This window comes from Oncorhynchus masou, chromosome 20, assembly GCF_036934945.1.
Source record: "Oncorhynchus masou masou isolate Uvic2021 chromosome 20, UVic_Omas_1.1, whole genome shotgun sequence".
NCBI classification, from domain to species: domain Eukaryota; kingdom Metazoa; phylum Chordata; class Actinopteri; order Salmoniformes; family Salmonidae; genus Oncorhynchus; species Oncorhynchus masou.
Genome location: NC_088231.1, coordinates 30,640,290 through 30,655,550, shown reverse-complemented (window position 1 = coordinate 30,655,550; position 15,261 = coordinate 30,640,290). Strand labels below are relative to the sequence as shown.

General features: G+C 48.3%; 1 protein-coding gene across 1 annotated transcript in view; it reads left to right on the top strand.

Annotated features, from left to right (window-relative positions):
• Positions 1–13,510, top strand: part of LOC135506632 (E3 ubiquitin-protein ligase MARCHF7-like) — a 57,067-nt gene extending 43,557 nt beyond the window's left edge. The window contains exons 6-8 of the mRNA XM_064925951.1: positions 7,912–8,059; positions 11,012–11,056; positions 13,227–13,510. Of these exons, the coding sequence (XP_064782023.1) occupies positions 7,912–8,059; positions 11,012–11,056; positions 13,227–13,510 (477 nt within the window). The remainder of the gene's footprint in view (positions 1–7,911; positions 8,060–11,011; positions 11,057–13,226) is intronic.
• The last annotated feature ends 1,751 nt before the right edge of the window (positions 13,511–15,261 follow it).

Sequence of the window (15,261 nt, the reverse complement as noted above, 5' to 3'; positions counted from 1 at the left end):
TCTGACCTCTATACACCTCAACACATCTAACCTCAACACATCTGACCTCTATACACCTCAACACACCTGACCTCAACACACCTGACCTCAACACACCTGACCTCAACACATCTGACCTCTACACACCTCAACACATCTGACCTCAACACATCTGACCTCTATACACCTCATCACATCTGACCTCAACACATCTGACCTCTATACACCTCAACACATCTGACCTCTATACACCTCATCACATCTGACCTCAACACATCTGACCTCTATACACCTCAACACATCTGACCTCAACACATCTGACCTCTATACACCTCAACACATCTGACCTCTATACACCTCAACACATCTGACCTCAACACATCTGACCTCTACAGACCTCAACACATCTGACCTCTATACACCTCAACACACCTGACCTCAACACACCTGACCTCAACACATCTGACCTCTACACACCTCAACACATCTAACCTCTAACACCTCAACACATCTAACCTCTATACACCTCAACATATCTGACCTCTATACACCTCAATACATCTGACCTCTACACATCTGACCTGTATATACACCTCAACACATCTGACCTCAACACATCTAACCTCTATACACCTCAACACATCTAACCTCTATACACCTCAACACATCTGATCTCAACACATCTGACCTCAACACATCTAACCTCTATACACCTCAACACATCTGACCTCAACACATCTAACCTCTATACACCTCAAAACATCTGACCTCTATACACCTCAACACATCTGACCTCTACACATCTGACCTCAACACATCTAACCTCTATACACCTCAACACATCTGACCTCAACACATCTAACCTCTATACACCTCAACACATCTGACCTCAACACATCTAACCTCTATACACCTCAACACATCTAACCTCTATACACCTCAACACATCTAACCTCTATACACCTCAACACATCTGACCTCAACACATCTAACCTCTATACACCTCAACACATCTCACCTCTATAAACCTCAACACACCTGACCTCAACACATCTAACCTCTATACATCTCATCACATCTGACCTCTATATACACCTCAACACATCTAACCTCTATACATCTCATCACATCTGACCTCAACACATCTGACCTCTATACACCTCAACACATCTGACCTATATATACACTTCAACACATCTGACCTCAACACATCTAACCTCTATACATCTCATCACATCTGACCTCAACAGATCTAACCTCTATACACCTCAACACATCTGACCTCTATATACACCTCAACACATCTAACCTCTATACACCTCAACACATCTGACCTCTATCTACACCTCAACACATCTGACCTCAACACATCTAACCTCTATACATCTCATCACATCTGACCTCAACACATCTGACCTCTATACACCTCAACACATCTGACCTCAACACATCTGACCTCTACACACCTCAACACATCTGACCTCTATACACCTCAACACATCTAACCTCAACACATCTGACCTCTATACACCTCAACACACCTGACCTCAACACACCTGACCTCAACACACCTGACCTCAACACATCTGACCTCTACACACCTCAACACATCTAACCTCTATACACCTCAACACATCTGACCTCTATACACCTCAACACATCTGACCTCAACACATCTGACCTCTATACACCTCATCACATCTGACCTCAACACATCTGACCTCTATACACCTCAACACATCTGACCTCTATACACCTCATCACATCTGACCTCAACACATCTGACCTCTATACACCTCAACACATCTGACCTCAACACATCTGACCTCTATACACCTCAACACATCTGACCTCTATACACCTCAACACATCTGACCTCAACACATCTAACCTCTATACATCTAACCTGTATATACAACTCAACACATCTGACCACTATACACCTCATCACATCTGACCTCAACACATCTAACCTCTATACACACCTCAACACATCTGACCTCTATACACACCTCAACACATCTGACCTCTACACATCTGACCTCTATACACCTCAACACATCTGACCTCAACACATCTGACCTCTATACACCTCAACACATCTGACCTCTACACATCTAACCTCTATACACCTCAACACATCTGACCTCAACACATCTGACCTCAACACATCTAACCTCTATACACCTCAACACATCTGACCTCTATACACCTCAACACATCTGACCTCTACACATCTGACCTCTATACACCTCTACACATCTGACCTCTATACACCTCAACACATCTGACCTCTATACACCTCAACACATCTGACCTCTATACACCTCTACACATCTGACCTCTATACACCTCTACACATCTGACCTCTATACACCTCAACACATCTGACCTCTATACACCTCTACACACATCTGACCTCTATAAACCTCAACACATCAGACCTGTATATACACCTCAACACATCTAACCTCTATACACCTCAACACATCTGACCTCAACACATCTAACCTCTATACACCTCAACACATCTGACCTCAACACATCTAACCTCTATACACCTCAACACATCTGACCTCAACACATCTAACCTCTATACACCTCATCACATCTGACCTCAACACATCTAACCTCTATACACCTCAACACATCTGACCTCTATAAACCTCAACACACCTGACCTCTACACATCTAACCTCTATACATCTCATCACATCTGACCTCAACACATCTGACCTCTATACACCTCATCACATCTGACCTATATATACACCTCAACACATCTAACCTTTATACACCTCAACACACCTGACCTCAACACATCTGACCTCTATACACCTCAACACATCTGACCTATAATATACACCTCAACACATCTGACCTCAACACATCTAACCTCTATACACCTACACACATGACCTCTATATACACCTCAACACATCTAACCTCTATACACCTCAACACATCTAACCTCTATACACCTCAACACACCTGACCTCAACACATCTGACCTCTATACACCTCAACACATCTAACCTCTATACACCTCAACACATCTGACCTCAACACATCTAACCTCTATACACTTCAACACACCTGACCTCAACACATCTAACCTCTATACACCTCAACACATCTGACCTCTATATACACCTCAACACATCTGACCTCAACACATCTAACCTCTATACATCTAACCTCTATAAACCTCAACACACCTGACCTCAACACATCTAACCTCTATACATCTCATCACATCTGACCTCAACACATCTGACCTCTATACACATCAACACATCTGACCTCAACACATCTAACCTCTATACACCTCAACACACCTGACCTCAACACATCTGACCTCTATACACCTCAACACATCTGACCTCAACACATCTAACCTCTATACACCTCAACACATCTGACCTCTATATACACCTCAACACACCTGACCTCAACACATCTAACCTCTATACACCTCAACACATCTGACCTCTATATACACCTCAACACATCTGACCTCAACACATCTAACCTCTATACACCTACACACATGACCTCTATATACACCTCAACACATCTAACCTCTATACACCTCAACACATCTAACCTCTATACACCTCAACACACCTGACCTCAACACATCTAACCTCTATACATCTCATCACATCTGACCTCAACACATCTGACCTCTATACACATCAACACATCTGACCTCAACACATCTAACCTCTATACACCTCAACACATCTGACCTCTATACACCTCAACACACCTGACCTCAACACATCTGACCTCTACACACCTCAACACATCTGACCTCAATACACCTCAACACATCTGACCTCTATACACCTCAACACATCTAACCTCAACACATCTGACCTCTATACACCTCAACACACCTGACCTCAACACACCTGACCTCAACATATCTGACCTCTATACACCTCAACACATCTGACCTCTATACACCTCAACACATCTGACCTCTATACACCTCAACACATCTGACCTCTATACACCTCAACACATCTGACCTCAACACATCTGACCTCTATACACCTCAAAACATCTGACCTCTACACATCTGACCTCAACACATCTAACCTCTACACACCTGACCTGTATATACACCTCAACACATCTAACCTCTATAAACCTCAACACATCTGACCTCAGCACATCTGACCTCAACACATCTAACCTCTACACACCTGACCTGTATATACACCTCAACACATCTGACCTCAACACACATCTGACCTCTACACATCTGACCTCTATACACCTCATCACATCTGACCTCTACACACACCTCATCACATCTGACCTCTACACACACCTCTACACATCTGACCTCTACACATCTAACCTCAACACATCTGACCTCTACACATCTAACCTGTATATACACCTCAACACATCTGACCTCTACACATCTAACCTCAACACATCTGACCTCTATACACCTCAACACATCTGACCTCTATAAACCTCAACACATCTGACCTCTATACACCTCAACACATCTAACCTCTATACACCTCAACTCATCTGACTTCTACACATCTAACCTCTACACACCTCAACACATCTGACCTCAACACAGACTCCATGAGGGGACTCAGTGGAGCTGCCCATGCTGTCAGACACCATGAGGGGACTCAGTGGAGCTGCCCATGCTGTCAGACACCATGAGGGGACTCAGTGGAGCTGCCCATGCTGTCAGACACCATGAGGGGACTCAGTGGAGCTGCCCATGCTGTCAGACACCATGAGGGGACTCAGTGGAGCTGCCCGTGCTGTCAGACACCATGAGGGGACTCAGTGGAGCTGCCCATGCTGTCAGACACCATGAGGGGACTCAGTGGAGCTGCCCATGCTGTCAGACACCATGAGGGGACTCAGTGGAGCTGCCCATGCTGTCAGACACCATGAGGGGACTCAGTGGAGCTGCCCATGCTGTCAGACACCATGAGGGGAGTCAGTGGAGCTGCCCATGCTGTCAGACACCATGATGGGACTCAGTGGAGCTGCCCATGCTGTCAGACACCATGAGGGGACTCAGTGGAGCTGCCCATGCTGTCAGACACCATGATGGGACTCAGTGGAGCTGCCCATGCTGTCAGACACCATGAGGGGACTCAGTGGAGCTGCCCATGCTGTCAGAGACCATGAGGCGACTCAGTGGAGCTGCCCATGCTGTCAGACACCATGAGGGGACTCAGTGGAGCTGCCCATGCTGTCAGACACCATGAGGGGACTCAGTGGAGCTGCCCGTGCTGTCAGACACCATGAGGGGACTCAGTGGAGCTGCCCATGCTGTCAGACACCATGAGGGGACTCAGTGGAGCTGCCCATGCTGTCAGACACCATGATGGGACTCAGTGGAGCTGCCCGTGCTGTCAGACACCATGAGGGGACTCAGTGGAGCTGCCCATGCTGTCAGAGACCATGAGGGGACTCAGTGGAGCTGCCCATGCTGTCAGACACCATGAGGGGACTCAGTGGAGCTGCCCATGCTGTCAGACACCATGATGGGACTCAGTGGAGCTGCCCGTGCTGTCAGACACCATGATGGGACTCAGTGGAGCTGCCCATGCTGTCAGACACCATGAGGGGACTCAGTGGAGCTGCCCATGCTGTCAGACACCATGATGGGACTCAGTGGAGCTGCCCATGCTGTCAGACACCATGATGGGACTCAGTGGAGCTGCCCGTGCTGTCAGACACCATGAGGGGACTCAGTGGAGCTGCCCATGCTGTCAGACACAATGAGGGGACTCAGTGGAGCTGCCCGTGCTGTCAGACACCATGAGGGGACTCAGTGGAGCTGCCCATGCTGTCAGACACCATGAGGGGACTCAGTGGAGCTGCCCGTGCTGTCAGACACCATGAGGGGACTCAGTGGAGCTGCCCATGCTGTCAGAGACACCATGAGGGGACTCAGTGGAGCTGCCCGTGCTGTCAGACACCATGAGGGGACTCAGTGGAGCTGCCCGTGCTGTCAGACACCATGAGGGGACTCAGTGGAGCTGCCCATGCTGTCAGACACCATGAGGGGACTCAGTGGAGCTGCCCGTGCTGTCAGACACCATGAGGGGACTCAGTGGAGCTGCCCATGCTGTCAGAGACACCATGAGGGGACTCAGTGGAGCTGCCCGTGCTGTCAGAGACACCATGAGGGGACTCAGTGGAGCTGCCCATGCTGTCAGACACCATGAGGGGACTCAGTGGAGCTGCCCGTGCTGTCAGACACCATGAGGGGACTCAGTGGAGCTGCCCATGCTGTCAGACACCATGAGGGGACTCAGTGGAGCTGCCCATGCTGTCAGACACCATGAGGGGACTCAGTGGAGCTGCCCATGCTGTCAGACACCATGAGGGGACTCAGTGGAGCTGCCCATGCTGTCAGAGACCATGAGGGGACTCAGTGGAGCTGCCCGTGCTGTCAGACACCATGAGGGGACTCAGTGGAGCTGCCCATGCTGTCAGAGACCATGAGGGGACTCAGTGGAGCTGCCCATGCTGTCAGACACCATGAGGGGACTCAGTGGAGCTGCCCATGCTGTCAGACACCATGAGGGGACTCAGTGGAGCTGCCCGTGCTGTAAGAGACACCATGAGGGGACTCAGTGGAGCTGCCCGTGCTGTAAGAGACACCATGAGGGGACTCAGTGGAGCTGCCCATGCTGTCAGACACCATGAGGGGACTCAGTGGAGCTGCCCATGCTGTCAGACACCATGAGGGGACTCAGTGGAGCTGCCCATGCTGTCAGAGACCATGAGGGGACTCAGTGGAGCTGCCCATGCTGTCAGACACCACGAGGGGACTCAGTGGAGCTGCCCGTGCTGTCAGAGACACCATGAGGGGACTCAGTGGAGCTGCCCATGCTGTCAGACACCATGATGGGACTCAGTGGAGCTGCCCATGCTGTCAGACACCATGAGGGGACTCAGTGGAGCTGCCCATGCTGTCAGAGACCATGAGGGGACTCAGTGGAGCTGCCCATGCTGTCAGACACCACGAGGGGACTCAGTGGAGCTGCCCGTGCTGTCAGACACCATGAGGGGACTCAGTGGAGCTGCCCATGCTGTCAGACACCATGATGGGACTCAGTGGAGCTGCCCGTGCTGTCAGACACCATGAGGGGACTCAGTGGAGCTGCCCATGCTGTCAGAGACCATGAGGGGACTCAGTGGAGCTGCCCGTGCTGTCAGACACCATGAGGGGACTCAGTGGAGCTGCCCATGCTGTCAGACACCATGAGGGGACTCAGTGGAGCTGCCCATGCTGTCAGACACCATGAGGGGACTCAGTGGAGCTGCCCATGCTGTCAGACACCATGAGGGGACTCAGTGGAGCTGACCATGCTGTCAGACACCATGATGGGACTCAGTGGAGCTGCCCATGCTGTCAGACACCATGAGGCGACTCAGTGGAGCTGCCCATGCTGTCAGACACCATGAGGGACTCAGTGGAGCTGCCCGTGCTGTCAGACACCATGAGGGGACTCAGTGGAGCTGCCCATGCTGTCAGAGACCATGAGGGGACTCAGTGGAGCTGCCCGTGCTGTCAGACACCATGAGGGGACTCAGTGGAGCTGCCCATGCTGTCAGACACAATGAGGGGACTCAGTGGAGCTGCCCGTGCTGTCAGACACCATGAGGGGACTCAGTGGAGCTGCCCATGCTGTCAGACACCATGAGGGGACTCAGTGGAGCTGCCCGTGCTGTCAGACACCATGAGGGGACTCAGTGGAGCTGCCCGTGCTGTCAGAGACACCATGAGGGGACTCAGTGGAGCTGCCCATGCTGTCAGACACCATGAGGGGACTCAGTGGAGCTGCCCATGCTGTCAGAGACCATGATGGTTCAGATACATAGATACCTGTCGATGACACACTCTTTCTCACCTTTTCTCTCCCTCAGTGGGAGAAGCTCCAGATGTCGACCAATGAGAGGAGGAAGATCTTATGCTCCCTGATGTTCCACCTGGTGGCCATTGGTTGTGTTCTCTGGTCCGTATACGTCCTCGTCAACAGAACCCTCCACGAGATCAACCTGGGACGCAACACCGGTCGGCACCAGCACCCTGATCCTAAACCCAACCTCTATACAACCCTGACCTAACCTCTGTACAACCACAACCCTTACCCAACCTCTATACAACCCTGACCTAACCTCTGTACAACCACAACCCTGACCCAACCTCTATTCAACCCTGACCTAACCTCTGTACAACCACAACCTTAACCCAACCTCAATACAACCCTGACCTAACCTCTGTACAACCACAACCCTGACCCAACCTCTATACAACCCTGACCGAACCTCTGTACAACCACAACCCTGACCTAACCTCTGTACAACCACAACCCTGACCCAACCTCTGTACAACCCTGACCTAACCTCTGTACAACCACAACCCTGACCCAACCTCTGTACAACCCTGACCTAACCTCTGTACAACCACAACCCTGACCTACCCTATGTACAACCCTGACCTAACCTCTGTACAACCACAACCCTAACCCAACCTCTATACAACCCTGACCTAACCTCTGTGCAACCACAACCCTGACCTAACCTCTATACAAACCTGACCTAACCTCTGCACAACCACAACCCTAACCCAACCTCTATACAACCCTAACCTTTATACAACCACAACCCTGACCTAACCTCTGTACAACCACAACCTTAACCCAACCTCTATACAACCCTGACCTAACGTCTATACAACCACAACCCTAACCCAACCTCTATACAACCCTGACTTAACCTCTGTACAACCACAACCCTGACCTAACCTCTGTACAACCACAACCCTAACCCAACCTCTATACAACCCTGACCTAACCTCTATACAATCACAACCCTAACCCAACCTGTATACAACCCTGACCTAACCTCTGTACAACCACAACCTTAACCCAATCTCTATACAACCCTGACCTAACCTCTGTACAACCACAACCCTAACCCAACCTCTATACAACCCTGACTTAACCTCTGTACAACCACAACCCTGACCTAACCTCTGTACAACCACAACCCTAACCCAACCTCTATACAACCCTGACCTAACCTCTATACAATCACAACCCTAACCCAACCTGTATACAACCCTGACCTAACCTCTGTACAACCACAACCCTAACCCAACCTCTATACAACCCTGACCTAACCTCTGTACAACCACAACCTTAACCCAACCTCTATACAACCCTGACCTAACCTCTATACAACCACAACCTTAACCCAACCTCTATACAACCCTGACCTAACCTCTATACAACCACAACCCTAACCCAACCTCTATACAACCCTGACCTAACCTCTATACAATCACAACCCTAACCCAACCTGTATACAACCCTGACCTAACCTCTATACAATCACAACCCTAACCCAACCTGTATACAACCCTGACCTAACCTCTGTACAACCACAACCTTAACCCAATCTCTATACAACCCTGACCTAACCTCTGTACAACCACAACCCTAACCCAACCTCTATACAACCCTGACTTAACCTCTGTACAACCACAACCCTGACCTAACCTCTGTACAACCACAACCCTAACCCAACCTCTATACAACCCTGACCTAACCTCTATACAATCACAACCCTAACCCAACCTCTATACAACCCTGACCTAACCTCTGTACAACCACAACCCTAACCCAACCTCTATACAACCCTGACCTAACCTCTGTACAACCACAACCTTAACCCAACCTCTATACAACCCTGACCTGTTTTCTATACAACCACAACCTTAACCCAACTCTATACAACCCTGACCTAACCTCTATACAATCACAACCCTAACCCAACCTCTATACAACCCTGACCTAACCTCTGTACAACCAAAACCCTAACCCAACCTCTGTACAACCACAACCTTAACCCAACCTCTATACAACCCTGACCTAACCTCTATACAACCCTGACCTAACTTCTGTACAACCACAACCCAACCTCTATACAACCCTGAGCTAACCTCTGTACAATCACAACCCTGACCTAACCTCTGTACAACCACAACCCTAACCCAACCTCTATACAACCCTGACCTAACATCTGTACAACCACAACCCTGACCCAACCTCTATACAACCCTGACCTAACCTCTGTACAATCACAACCCTGTCCTAACCTCTGTACAACCACAACCCTAACCCAACCTCTATACAACCCTGACCTAACCTCTGTACAACCACAACCTTAACCCAACCTCTATACAACCCTGACCTAACCTCTGTACAACCACAACCTTAACCCAACCTCTATACAACCCTGACCTAACCTCTATACAACCACAACCTTAACCTAACCTCTATTCAACCCAACTTCTCACAATCTTAACCCAACCTCTATACAACCTTAACCCAACTTCTTAAATTACTGTGTTTACAGGATAATATAGTAACATTACTGTGTTTTCAGGATAATATAGTGACATTACTGTGTTGTCAGATGAGAATATAGTAACATTACTGTGTTTACAGGATAATATAGTGACATTACTGTGTTGTCAGATGAGAATATAGTAACATTACTGTGTTTACAGGATAATATAGTAACATTACTGTGTTTACAGGATAATATAGTAACATTACTGTGTTTACAGGATAATATAGTAACATTACTGTGTTTTCAGGATAATATAGTGACATTACTGTGTTTTCAGGATAATATAGTAACATTACTGTGTTTACAGGATAATATAGTGACATTACTGTGTTTTCAGGATAATATAGTGACATTACTGTGTTTTCAGGATAATATAGTGACATTACTGTGTTTTCAGGATAATATAGTGACATTACTGTGTTTTCAGGATAATATAGTAACATTACTGTGTTTTCAGGATAATATAGTGACATTACTGTGTTTTCAGGATAATATAGTAACATTACTGTGTTTTCAGGAGAATATAGTGACATTACTGTGTTTTCAGGAGAATATAGTGACATTACTGTGTTTTCAGGATAATATAGTGACATTACTGTGCTTTCAGACGACCTGTGGAGAATATCAGTGATGAAGTACTACACTGCTGAGGGTAAGGAGGCTTCTGGTATCAAACACAGACACAATCCCTCTGTTTCCCCCTGGGTAGACATAACTAACCTGTGTATGTATATGTCTGTGTGTCTCTACCTCTACACTCTCTCTCTCTCTCTCTCTCTCTCTCTCTCTCTCTCTCTCTCTCTCTCTCTCTCTCTACACCCTCTCTCTCTACCTCTACACCCTCTCTCTCTACCTCTACACCTCTCTACCTCTACACCTCTCTCTCTCTACCTCTAAACCTCTTCACCTCTCTCTCTCCACACCTCTCTCTCTTTCTACCTCTACACCTCTCTCTCTACCTCTACACCCTCTCTCTCTCTCTACCTCTACACCTCTCTCTCTACCTCTACACCCTCTCTCTCTACCTCTACACCCTCTCTCTCTCTCTCTCTCTACCTCTACACCTCTCTACCTCTACACATCTCTCTCTCTACCTCTACACCTCTTCACCTCTCTCTCCACACCTCTCTCTCTTTCTACCTCTACACCCCTCTCGCTCTCGCTCTCTCTACCTTTACACCCCTCTCTCTCTCTACCTTTACACCCCTCTCTCTCTCTCTCTACACCTCTCTCTCTCTCTCTCTACCTTTACACCCCTCTCTCTCTCTCTCTCTCTCTCTCTCTCTCTCTCTCTCTCTACCTCTACACCTCTCTCTCTCTACCTCTACACCTCTCTCTCTCTACCTCTACACCTCTCTACCTCTACACCTCTCTCTCTCTACCTCTCTCTACCTCTACACCTCTCGCTCCCTCTACACCTCTCCCTCTACCTCTCTCACTCTCTCTCTCTCTACCTTTACACCTCTCTCTCTCTCTCTCTACCTTTACACCTCTCTCTCTCTCTCTCTACCTTTACACCCCTCTCTCTCTCTACCTTTACACCCCTCTCGCTCTCTCTCTACCTTTACACCCCTCTCGCTCTCTCTCTCTCTCTCTCTCTCTCTCCTCTCTCTACCTTTACACCTCTCTTTCTCTACCTTTACACCCCTCTTTCTCTACCTTTACACCCCTCTCTCTCAACCTTTACACCCCTCTCTCTCTACCTTTACACCCCTCTCTCTCTACCTTTACACCCCCTCTCTCTCTACCTTTACACCCCCCCTCTCTCTCTCTACCTTTACACCCCCCCCTCTCTCTCTCTACCTTTACACCCCTCTCGCTCTCTCTCTACCTTTACACCCCTCTCTCTCTCTCTACCTTTACACCCCTCTCGCTCGCTCTCTCTCTCTCTCTACCTTTACACCACTCTCTCTCTCTCTCTCTACCTGTACACCCCTCTCTCTCTACCTTTACACCCCTCTCTCGCTCTCTACCTTTGCACCCCTCTTGCTCTCTCTCTCTCTCTCTCTCTCTCTCTACCTATACACCACTCTCTCTCTCTCTTTCTCTCTCTACCTGTACACCCCTCTCTCTCTACCTTTACACCACTCTCTCTCTCTCTACCTGTACACCCCTCTCTCTCTACCTTTACACCTCTCTCTCTCTCTCTCTCTACCTTTACACCCCTCTCTCTCTCTACCTGTACACCCCTCTCGCTCTCTCTCTCTCTACCTTTACACCCCTCTCTCGCTCTACCTTTACACCCCTCACTCGCTCTCTACCTTTACACCCCTCTCGCTCTCTCTCTCTCTCTACCTATACACTCTCTCTCTCTCTCTCTACCTTTACACCCCTCTCTCTCTCTCTACCTTTACACCCCTCTCGCTCTCTCTCTCTCTCTCTACCTTTACACCTCTCTCTCTACCTTTACACCCCTCTCTCTCTCTCTCTACCTTGACACCCCTCTCTCTCTCTCTCTCTCTACACCTTTACACCCCTCTCGCTCTCTACCTTTACACCCCTCTCGCTCTCTCTCTACCTTTACACCTCTCTCTCTCTACCTATACACCCCTCTCTCTACCTATACACCCCTCTCTCTCTCTCTACCTTTACACCCCTCTCGATCTCTCTCTCTACCTGTACACCCCTCTCTCTCTATACCTTTACACCTCTCTCTCTCTACCTTTACACACCTCTCTCTCTACCTTTACACCTCTCTCTCTCTCTCTCTCGCTCTCTACCTTTACACCCCTCTCTCTCTCTACCTCTACACCTCTCTCTCTACCTCTCTCGCTCTCTCTCTACACCTCTCTCTCTACCTCTACACCTCTCTCTCTCTCTAGGTGTGTTGGAGTGGCCGTTCTGGATGAAGCTGGTCATCGTGGCAATAGGCATGTCAGGCGGACTGGTGTTCATGTACGTCCAGTGTAAAGTGTACTGGTTGCTATGGAGACGACTCAAAGCCTTCAATCGCATCATCACTGTGCAGAACTGCCCCGAGAAGCCGCCGCCCACCAACGCCGCGCTGGCCAATGGGAATCACCCTGAGGCCGTGGAAGTCCCGATAGGCCCCGCCCCCGAGGTTATTCAGATGGACTCCGACCTCTCTGAGGAAAACCCCGTCTGACACACACAGCTCTTGGTAATGACCCTCCCTATAGCCTATCAGAGCCCAGCACACCAAAGAGTCATAATGTGACATAGCCAATCAGAGCGTCTGTTATAGAAGCAGCTGTAGATTAGCCAATCAGAGCGTCTGTTATAGAAGCAGCTGTAGATTAGCCAATCAGAGCGTCTGTTATAGAAGCAGCTGTAGATTAGCCAATCAGAGCGTCTGTTATAGAAGCAGCTGTAGATTAGCCAATCAGAGCGTCTGTTATAGAAGCAGCTGTAGATTAGCCAATCAGAGCGTCTGTTATAGAAGCAGCTGTAGATTAGCCAATCAGAGCGTCTGTTATAGAAGCAGCTGTAGATTAGCCAATCAGAGCGTCTGTTATAGAAGCAGCTGTAGATTAGCCAATCAGAGCGTCTGTTATAGAAGCAGCTGTAGATTAGCCAATCAGAGCGTCTGTTATAGAAGCAGCTGTAGATTAGCCAATCAGAGCGTCTGTTATAGAAGCAGCTGTAGATTAGCCAATCAGAGTGTCTGTTATAGAAGCAGCTGTAGATAAGCCAATCAGAGCGTCTGTTATAGAAGCAGCTGTAGATTAGCCAATCAGAGCGTCTGTTATAGAAGCAGCTGTTGATTAGCCAATCAGAGCGTCTGTTATAGAAGCAGCTGTAGATAAGCCAATCAGAGTGTCTGTTATACTCTCTCAGTATTCAATATAAACAGCCTGAGGAGTAGCTGATGCGTAGAACCAAGTGTTCAAGGAAAAAACCCTGCACACCTTGCAGCTCTCCAGGAGGAAGGTTAGAGTCATAGAGCATATTTGTTTATGTTAGTATTTACTCTCTGCAGGACAGGATAGAACTCTGAATAGAAATACTGGTGAAATGTGGTATTAAAGGTCCCGGTCTGTCACTATGACTTCTAGAAGTCTATCTGTCTGCCTGGCACTATGACGTCTATCTGAAGAGCTGTCTGTCTGTCTGTCACTATGACGTCTATCTGAAGAGCTGTCTGTCTGTCACTATGACTTCTAGAAGTCTATCTGTCTGCCTGGCACTATGACGTCTATCTGAAGAGCTGTCTGTCTGTCTGTCACTATGACGTCTAGAAGTCTATCTGAAGAGCTGTCTTTCTGTCTGTCACTATGACGTCTATCTGAAGAGCTGTCTTTCTGTCTGTCACTATGACGTCTATCTGAAGAGCTGTCTTTCTGTCTGTCTGTCACTATGACGTCTATCTGAAGAGCTGTCTGTCTGTCTGTCACTATGACGTCTAGAAGTCTATCTGAAGAGCTGTCTGTCTGTCTGTCACTATGACGTCTATCTGAAGAGCTGTCTGTCTGTCTGTCACTATGACTTCTAGAAGTCTATCTGTCTGTCACTATGACGTCTAGAAGTCTATCTGAAGAGCTGTCTGTCTGTCTGTCACTATGACGTCTAGAAGTCTATCTGTCTGTCACTATGACGTCTAGAAGTCTATCTGAAGAGCTGTCTGTCTGTCTGTCACTATGACGTCTATCTGAAGAGCTGTCTGTCTGTCTGTCACTATGACTTCTAGAAGTCTATCTGTCTGGCACTATGACGTCTATCTGAAGAGCTGTCTGTCTGTCACTATGACGTCTAGAAGTCTATCTGAAGAGCTGTCTGTCTGTCTGTCACTATGACGTCTAGAAGTCTATCTGAAGAGCTGTCTGTCTGTCTGTCACTATGACGTCTAGAAGTCTATCTGAAGAGCTGTCTGTCTGTCTGTCACTATGACGTCTAGAA